The sequence below is a fragment of the Salvia miltiorrhiza genome, chromosome 5 (genome assembly GCF_028751815.1).
Source record: "Salvia miltiorrhiza cultivar Shanhuang (shh) chromosome 5, IMPLAD_Smil_shh, whole genome shotgun sequence".
Classification (NCBI taxonomy): Eukaryota; Viridiplantae; Streptophyta; class Magnoliopsida; order Lamiales; family Lamiaceae; genus Salvia; species Salvia miltiorrhiza.
The window spans coordinates 42688253-42706943 of record NC_080391.1 but is presented as its reverse complement, the minus strand read 5'-3'; the positions used below and the strand labels follow the sequence as shown (position 1 = coordinate 42706943).

Genomic DNA, 18691 nt, shown 5'->3' with positions numbered 1-18691 from the left:
TGAGGTCTGGTCTGGGGGCTCCTTGCTACCCTCCAAATCCTATCCTGAGCGCCTGACTGCAAAGGGGTTCCGCTGTTATATAGAAACTTTCCTCTATTCTTGAAATATGACTCCCTCGTGGGCTCGCCTCTGATGACATCAGCTCTGACACTACGCACTATATTCCAGAATATTTGGGATCTCGGCTCCACAAAGGGACCTCTGTTCTTAAGATCCCGAATATCATTCTCATCAATTACAAATAAATATTCAAATTTTATTATAATTATAAAATTGTCACTCAATTTTGAAATTGATTTCAGATTAATTTTTTTTTTAATATATTATAGATTATAGATTAGTTGAATGCGTAAAATATACATAACACAAAATTGATCAGTTGGGGTGATTGATTTTGTTTCTTAAATTATTTAATTTATATAGTAGAAGGCGAAAAACTAACATAACTTGAAAATTGAAATATACTATAGAGCCTAATTACATAGATATTAGTTGAATTAAGGTCCAACATATAAGACATAGTTGTATATTATGTACTCCCTCCGTCCCAGGCCAATAGGCCCAGTTCATTTCGGCACGGAGATTAAAAAACTCATTTTTTAGTAGGTAAACTAGTACACGCTCCCGTGCGATGCACGACCAACATTAAAATAAAATGATATTTTAAATGAAAAAGTATATCCATTTAATATATTCAAAATATAAATAAATATAAATCATATTTTTAAAAGTGAAATAATTCACATCAATTATTCAATATATATATATATATATATATATATATATATATATATATATATATAAATACGAAAACATATGAATTTTTAACTTTATATTTTCATTATTTGAAATATCAATTAATTAATTTTAATTGATAATGAGTACAATATATAAATTTATCAAATATAAATAAAGATCTACAAAATCATCTATTTTTATATAGTTTAATATAATTTTTGAATGCATATTTAAATTATCTTTACCCGATCATTTTGTTTAAATAAAAATTTTACAAATAAAGTTTTTAAAATTATGATTTCGCAAAAAGAGATAGGATTTATTTTCATAAATAATAATTGCTCAATTGATTAAGTTTAATTTTATACTCCCTTCTTCCCACATTAATAAGCCATAAGGGCCGGACACAGATTTTAAGAAATAAATAATTTATACTAATAAAATAAGAAAGATAGTACTTATTTTTTTTTTGGGATTTGTTTCTCAAAAAAGTAAAAGAGATAATTATGAGTGGATCACATTGACATATGATTTAAATAATGGGTTTTATGAGAATATTTGCTATGTAATAAGCTTCCAATTTAGGAAATGGTCTATTTAAATGAGATGTCCAAATAAGGAAATGTGACCCATTAGTATGCAACGGCGGGAGTAATATTGAATAATAATATTCTGTTATTTTAGTTAGGTTTCGATTTTAATAAAAAAAATAATTTGAATAAATATAAAAACATTTATCTTTATATGCATTTAAATTTTAATTTGTATTGTTTTATAGACAAATAATTTTCTTTATCAATCGATTAGTGGGAAAAAATGGGATTGAACATGGTATAATTATCATTTAAATTCAAATAGACGTGCTACTTCAAAATTAAACTGTTCAATTTAATTATTTATTTTTATTTCTAAATATGATTAATAATGGTTCTTCGATTAATGATTTTTCAATGGTCATTTTGATGCTTAATGATTTACGTAAAATTTAATTAAAAATAATAATAGTAGATATGTTAATATAAGTAAATATATAAAAAAAATACAAACATAACTACAAATTTAATAAATCTAAATCATATCTAAAATTTAATATTTAAGATGATATAATTAATTATTCATCCATAAATTTATATTAAAAATATTTCAACTTCTACTTCAAAAAAAATATTTTAAAATTAAAGAACTTCGAAATGAGCTAATATAATTAAAAATATAAAATAAAATTAGTTTAAAAAAAGAATAATAAAACAACCGCAAAAGAAAAAAGAAGAAGAATGGAGATAGGAGAGAGGAGAGAGAAGAAAGGAAAGAGAAAAAAAATTAATTTTATGATTTCAAACTACAATAACTTTTTTGAGTTAATTTTATTTTATGTAATTTTTACATCAAATTAAAGATCTTGTCATGATCTTTAATTTAACATCCATATTAAATATTTTTCATGAAGAGAATTTGACGATTTTTAAAAAAGAATAAAAAAAAAAGTGAGAAAAAAATTGGTGGATATAAAAAAATACTATAAATTGTGATTTGTGAGAACTGAGAGACGTGTGAGTTGGGGAGTAGGAAAGAGAAAGTGTGATGAAATAAGTGATATAAGGAGAGAGAAAATTTGGCGGGTAAAAGTATCCGTTGAAAACTGATGTTTCATATATAGATAGATGGTGTGGTCCACCAATAATTAAGATTTTAAATGTTCTCTTATTTTTCCTTAATCATATTTGCTTCATTATCTCATTTTTCATTTAATTTAACTAAATTAAATTTGCATTGCAATTTATTGCACGAATTAAACAAGGGAAAATCTGGAAATTAATTAGAGGAATCAAACACAAAATTCCAGATCTGCAACCAACAGAGCATATTCAATGGAAAAAATTCAGCAAATTATGAAACTCAATGCAGAAATTCAGCAAAAAAAATTCAATACATAAATTACTTTGCACATTCTTCTTCAAGCTTCAACAATTCAGCAAATTATGAGAAAAAATTCCAAAAAAAATCAAGAACGGAACCCCATCAAGAACTTAAAAATCAAGAAAAAAAATCAAGAACTTAAGAACGGAACCCCATCAACAATTCAGCAAATTATGAGAAAAAATTCCAAAAAAAATCAAGAACGGAATCCCATCAAGAACTTAAAAATCAAACTCTGAAAAAAAAAATTCCAGATCTGCAACCCCATCAAATCGTCTCCTTCACCAGATCGTCTCCTTCACCAGATCTGGGGATCCCGATGTACGAGGCGGATGGCGGTGGTGGAGACCGTAGACGAGGTGGAGAAGGTGGAGGGTAGAGGCAGTGGAGGCGGTACACGCGACGGAGGGCGGTGGTGGAGACCGTAGACGAGGTGGAGAAGGTGGAGGGTAGAGGCGCGGTGGAGGCGGTACACGCGACGGAGGGCGGAGACGGAGGACGCGATGGAAGGTGGAGACGGTAGCACGCGGTGGAGACGGCGACAGAGGTAGAAGAAGACCGCTAGATCTGGTGGGGGAGAAGACCGCCATGGCCGGGAGAGGGGAGAAGGGGAGCGGTGGAGGCCATGGAAATGGCGGCGGCGCCGCTCATCGTTTTGAATGGAAAAGGCGGAAGAGGGGAGAAGGAGAGGGGAGAAGAAAAAGTGGCGAGTGAATTATGAGAGTTTTTAGAGTTTTAATTAGGGGTATATCCACTTTAATCAAGTAGTTATAATTTTAATTAGAGCCCTAATTATTTCCAATTTTAGACTGGGCCTATTGGAGTGGGACGTCCCAAAAAGAAAAGCGAGCCTATTGGCTGGGACGGAGGGAGTATATAATATGGTGTGGGCAATGCAATCTCAAGGAAGCTAGGCGTGGGGGGAACAGTGTGGGCCACTTTGACGCCGTTTGATGCCCCATCGTTGCCTCTTTAGTCGACCACACACCCTATAAGAACCCCTCCCACTCTCTTCATTCTTCAAATCTTTTTCACCAACAACACACAACACAGCACAAACTCTCTCTCTCTCTCTCTCTCTAAATCAATCAATCAAGATGAAGATGAACAGCAGCAGCAAGAGAAGAATTTCGAGCAGAGGCTTCGGAGGTGTTCTAAGAGAACAGAGGGCCAAACTCTACATCATTCGACGATGCGTCGTTATGCTTCTCTGCTACCATGACTGATCCTTTCCATTTTTCTTAGCTAGCTAGACTGTAAATTAAATAGATTTAGCCTCAATTCTAGCTTCACAATTTTGTACCCATCAATTGGCCTAACCGCCTTTTTTTTGTATTATACATTAGTCACTAATTGAAATGATAATATCCTTCATGCGATATAATATTCTTCTTCAATTGCTTTCTTTTGCATTTTGTTTCTGGTTCTAATCTTGATTCTTGGAGCATCTCAACAATCAAACTTAAAAATGTAATCGTTGGAGCACTTTTCAGGGTTGAAACTGTTCATTATATTTTCGTGTAATTAGTCTTGAATACATTAATTATGTACATAACCAAATGAAGATTTGAGACGTCATTTTCATCTTCTTGGTTTTGAAAGATTTGTCATCATTACTTAGATTTGCTTTTACCTTGGTCATTTAATTATTCAAATGATCATTAATTAGATCACTTACTATGCACATTATGTGTATCAGTTAACTTATTATAGGATTATTGGAAAAAGTTAACCTACAACACCAAACTACATAACTATGATGATGGCAAAAATTCCTATTTGATCGGTCAAACTCTTTTTCCAACATTTTCGACACTGTTTATAGGCACGTCTGTGACTGTGCCTAGCTATGGTATTTTTTTAGTAAGAAATAAACGGTGCTTTATTATCATTAATTTGATGGCCGCTAATTAAAGTCTAACGTGCTCATCAAAGATAAGATAATTATTGTTAGAATTAGTTGTTGTTGCTTTCGCTGATTATTGGACGTTAGTTGACATAAAACCGTCTTAGCTTTAATTAATCGTATTTGTTAATTGCGGGGATAAACTTGTTTTGTAATTTTCTTATAAAGATAATCTTGTTTAATTTCATTGTCTTCAACCAAACAACATGAATATCTTGAATATATATGTGCTCCAACTAAGCACATAAATCCACGCAAACTGTTGAACTGAAATTATATATATTCGGTCAAACTGCAAGAAATCATTTTTGTGGGGCTTTTCTTTCAGTGCTTAATCTGTGTGCAGTGTTGTGTGCATGTGTGGGAATAGAAAAGGACTAGCTAGTATCAGCTGTTTGGGGAGCGTTCGTAATTTACAATTATAAATTTTAATTTTAGTGGTAAATTTTTGAATTTATTTTGTATCTGTGGCTTATTCATAACTCACATTCATACATCTAAGATTTGTTGGTTGGTCAAGAAAAAAGAAAAAAGAAAGAGAGAAAGAAAATCTACTTTAGCATGATTTTATTCCATAATTATAATTACAAAGCAAAAGTTTTTTCTGTCATTTTGCACAAGTGAAATGTATGTACTAATAATGCTAAGGTTTACATTTGGTCTGCTCCCGAAATGATTTTTTTCTCAAAATATAACTAATAATTTGCAACATTAAAGATAATTCTTTTTAGATCGTTCCAAAGATAATACTCCCTCCGTCCCAAACGAAATGTCCTATTTTTCTTTTAGGGCTGTCCCAAACGAAATGTCCTGTTTCCTTTTTTGGCAATACACTCTCTCTTTATACTTAATATATTTAAATAATTTTCACCAACCCACTTTATCTATTTTATACACATTTCTTAATCTCCGTGCCGAAAAGAAATAGGACATTTCGTTTGGGATGGAGGGAGTACTAAATAATAATATTTGCAAATTTCAAAGGATAAAAATGCATGTAATTAATGAAACATCAAGCATTTAACCAAACATCAACAATTATTTTTTCAGAACTAAACATGCATAATACTCCCTCTCTCTCCCAAATAATTTTCTAGGAGAGAGGGACGGACACTAGTTTTAAAATAAAATTATTGAGTACTGAAAATGGTGAAAAAATATTATAATTAATATTTAAAATGATGAAAATGTGTCATATAATATTAGATTAGTGAAAATGTGAAAAAGTCATACTAAATCAGGTATTATTAGTGGTGAGATATTGTCCTAAAATAGAAAGAGAAATTATTTGAGGGAACGATCCGAAAAAGAAAGTTAGAAAATTATTTAAGGAACATAGGTAATGTATATATCTATATAAAATATGATAAGAAAGTTACCAGATTGTAAATATGACAGCTCATACTCTTACCCAATTCGCTACATCTTGTTCGGGTCAAACTGTTTAAACGGAGAACTTCCCTAAATAGTTTAGGAAATATTAATCTTAGCTGAGGTTTTGAATACAAATTTCCCTTCAAAACAAAAATAGGATAAAGAAGTTTTTATATAAGATCTGTTTATTAAACCTGATTCTTTGCATCTGGCTTCCCACACTGTTCTGAGAGAGCCTACTCATCTCATTCAGTAGGCCCGACCCCAATAAAACTTGATATATCCATCAGAACTTAATAAAAGTTGATTTTAACTAATGAACCTACCAATTTATTATCTTAAGAAAAAGCAGTGCAAATTTTATTATCTTTAAGAAATAGTAGTATATTACTCCTTTCGTCTCATTAACAATGATTCACTTTCTTTTTTAATCTGTCTTATTGATAATGACCTATTTCATAAAAGGAAACTATATTTTCTCATAGAAGGTTGAAGGTTCTACCACTTTATATCATTTTTATTCTTAAATTATTATTTTTCTAAATAATCATGTCCAAAGGTAACGAGTTATTATCACTGGGAGGGAGTGAGTACATGATTTCACAAAAGCATAAAGGTGCGTTCTTTTTAGTTGTAAATTTATCATGAGAAAATGATATTATCTCTAATTTGTAGTGTAAATAAGGAATGAGTAAGGGTTAAGTAGAAAATATGAAAAAAGAAATGAAAAATTTAAAGATTGATTTTTTTTTTCATGATAAATTTATAATGAAAGAGAACGCACCAAAATCAAGAATTGAGAGAGGGAGAGAGAGAGAGTTGATGAGACAAGAGAGCGAGGGGTTGGAAAAAAAATAGTGGGTGTCGGCGATAATTAATTGTTGGCATCTAAGTTAAGGAGAAAAATAAAGATGAAAGGTCCAAACGGCACACCCACCCTCCCGACATAATGCGATGACTCAAATTTGCAGCCTTATCTCCCCCACGTGCATTTCTCTCTCTCTCTCTCTCTCAAAACTTCTACATTCCTCACAACGTGATTCTACATGCAACAATTATGTAGCGACGACCTACATTCGTATACTCCGTACATATACGGTTCTACTTATACGATCTTTTAGATGGGTTGAGAATTTACAAACACTAATTTAATAAAAAAGTTAATTAATTTAATTTATTTTTTTAAATAAAAATATGATTGAATAATTTTGTTGTATTGTCTATAATGTGCTTAATTTTTTTTAAAGTAAGTTATTTTTTTTAAAGAAAATAAAAAATTGTAAAAATTAATTATAATGTAGATAATACAGTAAAATAACTAAACAATTTTTTATACTGAAAATAAATTAAACAAATAAAAAAAATTCTTTTTAACTAACTTATAAGTGGCTACAGTATGACTGTTTAACGTCACTTATTTACTAATCCAATTTCTATCGATATTACAAGTTTACAACATATAGTTACGACTATTATTGTAATTTGAATTTTTTAGGATGAGTGCTAAAACCCAAGTTTGATTGGGTGTTTTTAGAGGTTGGAAAATGATTCAATTAATTGAATCTATTACTTATTATTTGGTTTGGGTAATGAGTTAATTATTACTCTTACTTGAGGGTAACTCAATCACTCAATTTGTTACCCCTTAAAATAGAGGGGCAACAAAAGAAATGGAATCTCTTATTAATGATTCATTTCTATTGTTAAATCAAACACTCAATAAAAGTAATGGCTATTGTTACCATTTCACTCTTTTATTTGATTCCATTTCTCTACTTAAATCAAACTAGCACTAATTATTGTATTAATAAATGAACCTTTTCGAAACAGATATCTCATTTTTAGGTATGATTTTAAGTTTGAGTTTATTGCAGCGTGTATTTATTATTATGTGTTAATAGGGGAATCTACCCCACATGCATAAAACGTCTTACAAAAATACCCACCCAATTGTAAAAAAAATCGAAAAGTGTACTTGATGGTGATGGCTTGCTTGGTTTTTTGTGTAAAAGTTGATGATGATGGAAATTGTGTAAGAGTTGTGTAAGATGGGTAGTTAAAATGTGAGAAAGACACAATAAATGTCAACTCACGTCACTTTCATGCATTATAAGATTAAATAGATTTGAAAATTTTGAATAAATTAGGGGACGTTTGTGTGTTACAAACTGTCACGACCGGCCTTAATTAAGGATAATTAATCCGGGAAAACCATGACTGGGGAAGGGAAATTAAGAAGCGGGATTAGAAAGGGGTGCATAAAAGAATACTCAAAGAGTTTGAATTTGCGTGAAATATTCCTTAAAAAGGAAAAAGGCATAGTTCACATAAAAAGGGTACTCAAAGAACTTGTATACGCGTTATATTCCTTAAAAGGAAAAAGGCATCGTTAGAGGCTTGAGTAAAACTTTATCAGAGTTTGCAACGGAAGGCGTAACTGAAATAATCAGTGTTTACAGCGGAAAGCATAACTGAGATACATGTATGAAGACATGTATCCTTTCTGAGCCTACTTTAGGTTCGACAAAAACTCCACTCAGCAACACTTCATCGCCCATCACAGCTCAACCTGCACAAACATAAACATCGAAGGGCTAAGTACAAGAGTACTTAGTGGGCAGTTGCCAAGCATATAACATAACATCATTAACAATTTCACAATATCGCATAAGAGGCATGAGTTTCTTTCATATCATTTGCTCATTAAACATTTCCAAATTCATAAATAGCATAAGGGCATTCTTCATCATCAATCTTCATTAACAAACATCGTGTCGTGGAGAAGGCCTTCCCCAACGAACACGGGCATCGCACCGTGAAGGGGAGCCTCCCTCAGCGGTCACGGCATCGTACTATTGAGGGAGGCCTCCCCCAATAGATGCTGTAACACTGGCATACTGGCATCGCGCCGCGAGAGAGGCCTCTCTCAGCGGACACGGGCATCGCGCCGTGAGGAAGGCCCTCCTCAACGGACACGGCATCGTACAGTTGAGGGAGGCCTCCCCCAACAGACGCAAGCATCAAACATAAGCATAAACTTATCAGCGTAAAGCATTCAAGCGTAAATAAGCGTAATCAAGCGTAAATTACATAGGCGTAAATAGTATAAACAGCATAGCATAAATCATTTAGCGTGCAGCATAATAAAGCTTAACTTATTTAAGCGTAATAAAGCATACCACACTTGAAGATCCAGTTTGCATTTTAAAGCATAACACTTGCATAACATTTTATTTACGCGTAAGAAATTGCCCACCTGATCGCAAAGTTTTGCTAAGTACTGTGACTTCTTGAATAGTTCTTACTCTCGCGCTTGACCTTAATCACGAGAATGTAAAATAAGACATTGCCTCGAGGAAAATTCTCAAATAATGAGAAAGCATAATTAACTATGCATGAATCTGGTATGCATGAACTAATCTTCTGAGCGATAATCGAGAATTCTACTATTAATCCTTGTTAATAGATTTAATTAATTCTCATATAACGCGGTCGAATAAAGCTGTGATTCTTTCTTCCTTATCGGAATATTCTAGTCGTGAAATAAATCTCGCCTTTGTACTCGTTCGAAATAAAAGAATTAACTAGGCTTTTCTCAAGATGTGAGCTCGTGGAAACTATCGGGCTTTTCGATAGAAACATAATTACTAAACCTCAAATAATTAATAGGCTCAAAAGAGAGTAGCCAATTAATTAAATAAACCAGTGGCCTTAATGAAATAAACAGTAATGGCTTGCTTTAAAGTCTGAAGTCCAAAAACAATATTAAATAAACTGGGCGGCTCATTTACTGAATACGAATCGGCTCACCCACTGATAAATAATTGGGCTCCATCAAAATAATTACTGCAAGGCTTAACTAAGAAGTAGCTTCAGCCCAAGTGATAATAGAAATTAATGTGGGCTGGAAAGAATAAATCTCAGTCCAATAGGCAATTTAATCGGCCCAAATGATGAATTAAACTGGCCCAATGAATTATAAATGGGAGTAGAATAATAGCCCATCATAAAATATGTATCAGCCCAACTCCTTAAATAAATCAAGCCCAATAGAATTAATGAGAAGGGCCAATTAAATAAAAGACTGGCCCAGTTCGAATTTAAATGCGAAAGCCCAATCTTGGCCTGCAATACTTAAAAATGTGAGGCCCAAACTTTAAAATATTTCAAGCCCAAAAATAAATAAAAGGGGAAAGCCCAAATCTTTTCCTTCACAACCAACTCTCGGTCTCTCTCTCTCTAATCTCAAACTCAAGGGCCGCTCGCCCTTCTTCTATGCTCGGCCACCTCTCAAATCCGACCGGCTTCCTCTTCCTCGGCCGTTCAGCGGCCGTCGGCTCCGGTCGACCTTGGCTGTCGGAGCATCTATCCCATGTCGCCTTCTTTTCTCTTCTCCGTAGAGTTTCAAATCGCGTCTTGATTCTCAAGGAATCAGCGTTACTGCTACTGCTACTCTTTTGCCCTGAATCCGACGACTCAGTCGGCGCCGGTTGCACCTGCCTCTCTTTCTCCCCGTCTCTAACGTGAAGGGAATCGAAAGCTCTAAATATCCCCTGAAGTTTTAAACCGGGTTTTCTCCCCCAAATCCGATCGGTCTTCCTTCCCCGGCGTCGTCCCTTCTCGGTTCAGCCACGTTGCTGCTGGTCCAGAATCGGCGAGGGTCGTCGTGAGGTCGGAAGTCGTCTGCCTTTCACCGCGCCGCTGCTGTCCTTGGACCGTTGCTGCTGCGCACAAGTCTCAGCTCGTCGCCGGGCAGCTGCTGTTCGGGGCCCTGATGAGGTTGGGCGAGTTCGCCCTGTCCCGACCGTCGTCGTCGTCATCATCGGCAGTCAGCCCTTCTTCTCAAAGCTAAGTCTTTTTCTCACTCAATTCTATTTCAATCGATACTTAATCGGACTAGGCAGAGTGCAAATTCTTGTTTTGCATAAACTCAAATTATGCTCGCTTAAAACTCATACTTGAACTGTCACTTGCTCATGATCGCACAGTTGGGGTGTTTACTAAGTTCAAGATGTCTATAAGGTCTTCTATAATTGAAACTGAAACTGATCGTGCTCATGCTTTAATATGAATGCTTACTGGAATGGGTATTTGAAATAGAATCAATACCTTGAATGTTCGAACTGATTGCTTGCTGTTGGAGGTTGAACGTAGTGTTCAATAACTGAAATGAATAAGAATGTTGGTTCTCTTTCAATATATGCAGGTGAAGATTAAGGAAAAAGAAAGCATTGAGCCAGCCTTACCTTGAGTGTTTCGGCCGAAACGAACTGGGATTTTTCTTTGGTACTCTGTGAATGAGCTGAGAGTGAGTATTGCATTTGTTGGGTGGGGAGCAAGTGGTGGTGGAGAAAAATGTAGTGGAGGAAAGCAAAAGGTGGTGGCGTGGAGTGGAAAGTTTGGTAAGGTGGAGTTGGTGGAGATTAATGATGTATAGTGTAGGAGACATTACGGAGTGGGAAAAAAATAATGATGATTGTATGCTTACATATATGTCTAGCATATTCATGTATCTACTGCATAGCAATGATAGGTGAAACTGTAATTGGTTATAAGAGTTTGTAAAGTATGAGAATGAGATTAATGAATAAATGAAGTATATCCTCATGCCTTGGTGATGCTAATACTGTAATATGAATCTAGATTAAATCCGTAGATTTAATCTGCGTTGCAGTCGGAATAATTCCTCGACTTCTAGTAGCACTAATAAAATATAACTGCTTCTGTTTTTCGATTAATAAATAACATGACTTTGCTAAGTCAGTTATAACTTGGAAATAATAATTATTGAATGGCTCAATAATCCTCGTCGCGTTTTTCTCATACGTTATAAAAGTATAAAGCTAAAATAATAACTCCGTTTCTGATAAAAAAAATCAGGACCATAAACTGGATTCATTTATAAAAATTGCATTTACTAGTTTTAATCATAATTAAAAGAGCGGGCTACTACATACTACCCCTCTTAACAAAAATTTCGTCCCGAAATTTGCATATCTCTGCTAAAACAATTCGGGTATTTCTTTTTCATTTTGTCTTCAAACTCCCATGTAACTTTTTCTTGTCTGCGGTGTCTCCATAAGATTTTCACTGGTGTGATTGAGGCTGATTTCGCAAGTGTCCACGTATTGCTGGCAAAGGGGTGCGGGTGTTCCCAATTGCTGAACCTCGTTATCTGTTGGGGCATTGCGTGGAGTAGTGACCCTTTTGGCCACAATTGTAACAACCGTTAGTCCCAGCTCGACAAACACTTCTATGCATCTTACCATAATTTGGGCAAGGTGAAATTCCTCTCTGACCTTGGCTACCCCCAGTTGACTTGAGGTTAGTCTGTGCCTCGTGCCTTGGTTGAATAAACTGTTCGGCCCGTTCTTTTTCTTGCCACACTTTCTTACTAGTCTGATTGATATTGTCTTCGTTGTTGTCCCACTTGCGCTTCCCTTTGAGAGTATGCGAGGCTCCTGGTGGATCGTTTGGCGTTGATATAAATGGTGGGGCTGACTTGTCTGACGGCATTGCAGCTTCAATGTCAAGTGCCCTGTTCAGAGACTCCGTGTATGAGAGTCATCCGTGGCTTGCTAGAGCCATCTTAATTTCGTACCGCATCCGGCACAAAATTTTTCTGCCATCTTCTCATCTGTGTCCACTTGTTGTGGAGCAAACCTAGACAAGTTGCAGAATTCCTTGTCGTATTCAACCACAGATTTCTTTCCTTGCTTCAACTCGTAGAACTTAGCTTCTTTCTTCTTCCTATAGCTTTTCGGAATATATTTATCATATAATCCTGTCTTAAAATCTTCCCAAGTGTAAATTGCCCATTGTTCAGGTGTCAGAATTTTTCGACGTGCTTCCCACCAGAAGTCAGCTGATCCTGTTAGTTGGAAAGAGACGCAAGATAGGCGCTCCTCATCAGTACAACGTAGGAAGTTGAAAATGCGTTCCATTGCACGCACCCAAATCTCAGCTTCAGCCGGTTCACTCGTTCCGTCAAACGTAGGTGGGTTCTGCTTTAAAAAGAGTTCTTCGACTCTCCTAGTTGGGGGCGGAGGGGATGGGTTATGTCCTCGAGCATCTTGTGGTTCTTCGGGTACAGCGTTACGGTTTCTGCGATTGTTATTGTTTCTCGCATGGCGTCCTCTCTTAGGCGGCATTCTGATAGCAGGGATGTGTCAATTAGTACACTCTAGTATAATCTAATACAAACCTCTAAAGAATTCTTGTAAAGGTCAACTTATTCTAACTTGTAAACAAGTCATAACTCCAATGACAACATTGATGTAGTAAGCTCTAAGGGTCTTTAGCATCTCATATCCATGAGTCATATCAATTCTCAAGCATATAATATCTCATCATCTAAATTGGATACTTAAGCATAAGTCATGGAGATTTATAGCGGCTATAATATCATGAGCTTAAAAATTATTCTATACGTATCACTTATCTTGCTGCCTTCACTATAGCCACCAAAAGATACAGTCGAATTTCTTCTATGTTTGCTTCTATGTTCTGTCGTAGTGGTGATCTCATATCTTAATAGCTATATGTTCATATGGATTCATTCCATAGGCATACTTAATCGCGCTTGCGTAAATCATTTCATTCAATAACAACATAACATAGCTATTAACAGTTACTCACTTTGCTATTACGATAATTCTCACTTTTTGTAAACATTAACTCAAAACTTGGAAGAGCATACCATTCTGCTTCGTTGAGTGTGATGCGATGAAGTGCTGAGCTTTGTCGATTGAACTCTAGACACTTTAGTGATCCATTCTAAGTTTGGCTTAAATAAACTCTTAGGCTCAGAGCAAACGAACTGCTCTGATACCACTCTGTCACGACCGGCCTTAATTAAGGATAATTAATCCGGGAAAACCATGACTGGGGAAGGGAAATTAAGAAGCGGGATTAGAAAGGGGTGCATAAAAGAATACTCAAAGAGTTTGAATATGCGTGAAATATTCCTTAAAAAGGAAAAAGGCATAGTTCACATAAAAAGGGTACTCAAAGAACTTGTATACGCGTTATATTCCTTAAAAGGAAAAAGGCATCGTTAGAGGCTTGAGTAAAACTTTATCAGAGTTTGCAACGGAAGGCGTAACTGAAATAATCAGTGTTTACAGCGGAAAGCATAACTGAGATACATGTATGAAGACATGTATCCTTTCTGAGCCTACTTTAGGTTCGACAAAAACTCCACTCAGCAACACTTCATCGCCCATCACAGCTCAACCTGCACAAACATAAACATCGAAGGGCTAAGTACAAGAGTACTTAGTGGGCAGTTGCCAAGCATATAACATAACATCATTAACAATTTCACAATATCGCATAAGAGGCATGAGTTTCTTTCATATCATTTGCTCATTAAACATTTCCAAATTCATAAATAGCATAAGGGCATTCTTCATCATCAATCTTCATTAACAAACATCGTGTCGTGGAGAAGGCCTTCCCCAACGAACACGGGCATCGCACCGTGAAGGGGAGCCTCCCTCAGCGGTCACGGCATCGTACTATTGAGGGAGGCCTCCCCCAATAGATGCTGTAACACTGGCATACTGGCATCGCGCCGCGAGAGAGGCCTCTCTCAGCGGACACGGGCATCGCGCCGTGAGGAAGGCCCTCCTCTACGGACACGGCATCGTACAGTTGAGGGAGGCCTCCCCCAACAGACGCAAGCATCAAACATAAGCATAAACTTATCAGCGTAAAGCATTCAAGCGTAAATAAGCGTAATCAAGCGTAAATTACATAGGCGTAAATAGTATAAACAGCATAGCATAAATCATTTAGCGTGCAGCATAATAAAGCTTAACTTATTTAAGCGTAATAAAGCATACCACACTTGAAGATCCAGTTTGCATTTTAAAGCATAACACTTGCATAACATTTTATTTACGCGTAAGAAATTGCCCACCTGATCGCAAAGTTTTGCTAAGTACTGTGACTTCTTGAATAGTTCTTACTCTCGCGCTTGACCTTAATCACGAGAATGTAAAATAAGACATTGCCTCGAGGAAAATTCTCAAATAATGAGAAAGCATAATTAACTATGCATGAATCTGGTATGCATGAACTAATCTTCTGAGCGATAATCGGGAATTCTACTATTAATCCTTGTTAATAGATTTAATTAATTCTCATATAACGCGGTCGAATAAAGCTGTGATTCTTTCTTCCTTATCGGAATATTCTAGTCGTGAAATAAATCTCGCCTTTGTACTCGTTCGAAATAAAAGAATTAACTAGGCTTTTCTCAAGATGTGAGCTCGTGGAAACTATCGGGCTTTTCGATAGAAACATAATTACTAAACCTCAAATAATTAATAGGCTCAAAAGAGAGTAGCCAATTAATTAAATAAACCAGTGGCCTTAATGAAATAAACAGTAATGGCTTGCTTTAAAGTCTGAAGTCCAAAAACAATATTAAATAAACTGGGCGGCTCATTTACTGAATACGAATCGGCTCACCCACTGATAAATAATTGGGCTCCATCAAAATAATTACTGCAAGGCTTAACTAAGAAGTAGCTTCAGCCCAAGTGATAATAGAAATTAATGTGGGCTGGAAAGAATAAATCTCAGTCCAATAGGCAATTTAATCGGCCCAAATGATGAATTAAACTGGCCCAATGAATTATAAATGGGAGTAGAATAATAGCCCATCATAAAATATGTATCAGCCCAACTCCTTAAATAAATCAAGCCCAATAGAATTAATGAGAAGGGCCAATTAAATAAAAGACTGGCCCAGTTCGAATTTAAATGCGAAAGCCCAATCTTGGCCTGCAATACTTAAAAATGTGAGGCCCAAACTTTAAAATATTTCAAGCCCAAAAATAAATAAAAGGGGAAAGCCCAAATCTTTTCCTTCACAACCAACTCTCGGTCTCTCTCTCTCTAATCTCAAACTCAAGGGCCGCTCGCCCTTCTTCTATGCTCGGCCACCTCTCAAATCCGACCGGCTTCCTCTTCCTCGGCCGTTCAGCGGCCGTCGGCTCCGGTCGACCTTGGCTGTCGGAGCATCTATCCCATGTCGCCTTCTTTTCTCTTCTCCGTAGAGTTTCAAATCGCGTCTTGATTCTCAAGGAATCAGCATTACTGCTACTGCTACTCTTTTGCCCTGAATCCGACGACTCAGTCGGCGCCGGTTGCACCTGGCTCTCTTTCTCCCCGTCTCTAACGTGAAGGGAATCGAAAGCTCTAAATATCCCCTGAAGTTATTTATTATCTGAAATTTTAACGTTGAGAGCAGGTTTTACGTTATTTTAATGAATTTATTTATTATCTGAAATTTAAAAGCATGTTAGGAAAATATTAAACCTGTTTCTAATATAATTGAATGTTTTGAACAAAAAAAATGAAGTACCCGCCAGAATTTCATTAGACGACGACAATAGCCGCCGACCCCACAAGGTCAGCGGCTACTGGTGACGGCTAACAATATTCTGGCGGCTACTTCATTTTTCGTGCTTATTGTGATGTTTTGAACTTTTTAAGCGTATTTTAATACTATATTTTATGTGGTTTTATAGATGAAATTCGTGAGATACATATATATGAGATACAACGGAGTCGTCGATAGTATAGACTATGTTGGCGGGGCTACGGAGGTCCTTCCCCTGTTAAATGAAACAGTTGCGAGCCTGATATACAACATCAACAATGTAATGACAACGCATTCGTTGAGCCCGAACTATCAATTGTATTATTTGGCGACCAATCGATTTGGAAGGGAGACGAAATGTGGCTTGACTGACGACGATGATGTGCAAGGCTTGTTGGAAACTGCCGAATATCCCATGGTGTACGTTGAGCACAACAACGACCCGATCGAAGAAGCGTACATCCCTACTTTTGATTTTGCCCAGGCTTCGGGATACGGAGATGATGAAGCACAATCTAGTCAGTATGAGACGTCGTATCATGGTCGCGAGAGCGCGCCTCCAACATAATACTTTTCATGGGATGGGCAACCGTTGGACGAATCCGTATGGAATCTGAATGAAATATGCGGGAGATTCAACCAGGTGCGGACGGATGAAGCCGTACAACCTGAAGACGAAGCCGAAGAACCTGATGACGATTCTGATGAAGAAGATGAAGAATACGAACCAACGAACGAGTCGGGCACAGATTTTGCCGCCTCTGAGGATTTGTTAGACGATGATCTGATAGAGTTCACGGCGACCGAGCGAGCAGGTTGGATCCGACAAAGTAGAACCCGTGTCGCAGCCCGATTCCGACACTAGTAATAGCGGGGATCGAGTATCGATACGACTATTTTAAAGGAATAAAAGACAAGATGTATAGGTCAAACATCAAGCGGAAGCTCACATCAAAAGGTGTTAAGGAAATCATCATAAATGAATCCAAGGGTAAAATCGTCAACATCGTTAGATCTTTTTGATTATCAGGAATTTCACGAACAAAAACAAAACGGGTATAGCTCATTTTTCATAATGAAGAATAATATGCAGAGTATCGCAGCAAAAGGCGAATCGATTATATGTATGAAGACATATAACCGTGAGTGTATTGCTTGATTTTCAAAGGAAATTAAGTATCTTAAACATCAAACTCTATTTAACATAACTTCATATCAAAACTCTATCGACAAAACAGACATACGATAGAGAAAGAAAACGTCAACCCGAAACATTCTCCACCAGCACCGCACCATACTCCCCCTCCGCTTATCCTGCACGTTTAAAAATACATGCAGGGCGTGAGTACATAAATACTCAGTGGACATATCGCCGAAAAACAAAGCTGCTCATAGAGCTATAAATTGAAGCTTGCCTCATCTCAGCAATACACAGAAATAAGTTAGCATCAATGAATCTGTGCATGCAGTTTTCATAATCAACATCATAAATAAGTAACTGCGCAGTTTAAACATTCATCATGTATGTACCACATCCACTACTCATCATCAAAGGTACTGAGAAGTAGGCCTCCCAAGTACCGTGACTGGCCGACCCGAAGACGGCTCACAGTCACCTCTGTGCACAAAATCCCGCTTGAGGCAGGACCGAATTCGTCTCATCAGTAGAGGGTAACACACAAGCTCAACATCAAAAATTGGCAAGTCAAACAGTTCTCAAATATCATTTATCTCAAAACATTTGTTAATCTCATAACATCATAAAATCATTTTAGAAAACTCATACGATAAACATATACTCAAAATATTGCCCACCTGAAGACCTTACTCAAAATCTCCCGTCAAAGTGGAGTTACTTACTTCCTTGCTCTTCTCGTGTCTTCAGGGATCATCATCATCATCGAAGGTTCATGTCATAAAATGAATCTCGATTAGAAACTCATTGGCTAACTCTCAAGCCTTAACTCATGCTCTATCTCATACTCTATCTCCTTACTCAACTCTATATAACTCTCCACTCATCTCACATCCTTAAGTTCAAGGATAGGTTTCAAGAAAAACATGGTTCTAAGTCTCGATTTATCTCTCATATAAGACTCGTCTAACTTCATTCAAACACATAGGCAACACAATCACATAAGGCACATAAGAAATCACAACAAACATCATCAAAACATGCTCTGTTTTTACACTGACTCAACTTCAAAATTTAAACTGTTCGGATTCCGACATCTCCTGGACTCGAGACTCATACCGAAAGAAAGATCTTCGAGTCTAGTTTCATTTAAAAAAAAATAGAGTCGAAAACTCCAAGCGATTTGAGAGATATGACGTTTTTACCACGATCTACCATTTCTGGCAGT

At 36.3% G+C, this 18691-nt stretch overlaps 1 protein-coding gene and 1 long non-coding RNA gene across 2 annotated transcripts; one reads left to right on the top strand and one right to left on the bottom strand.

The window, feature by feature from the left end:
* The first annotated feature begins 3682 nt into the window (after positions 1-3682).
* LOC131024634 (small polypeptide DEVIL 4-like) lies at positions 3683-4052 on the top strand. The gene has a single exon (XM_057954140.1). The coding sequence runs from the start codon at positions 3753-3755 to the stop codon at positions 3879-3881; it is 129 nt and encodes a 42-aa protein (XP_057810123.1). The 5' UTR covers positions 3683-3752; the 3' UTR covers positions 3882-4052.
* A 13316-nt stretch (positions 4053-17368) lies between these two features.
* Positions 17369-18407, bottom strand: LOC131024633 (uncharacterized). The gene is made up of 2 exons (XR_009101959.1): positions 18144-18407; positions 17369-17642 (listed from the first exon to the last, which is right to left on the bottom strand). It is a non-coding gene; the product is annotated as an uncharacterized LOC131024633 (long non-coding RNA).
* Positions 18408-18691: the final 284 nt, after the last annotated feature.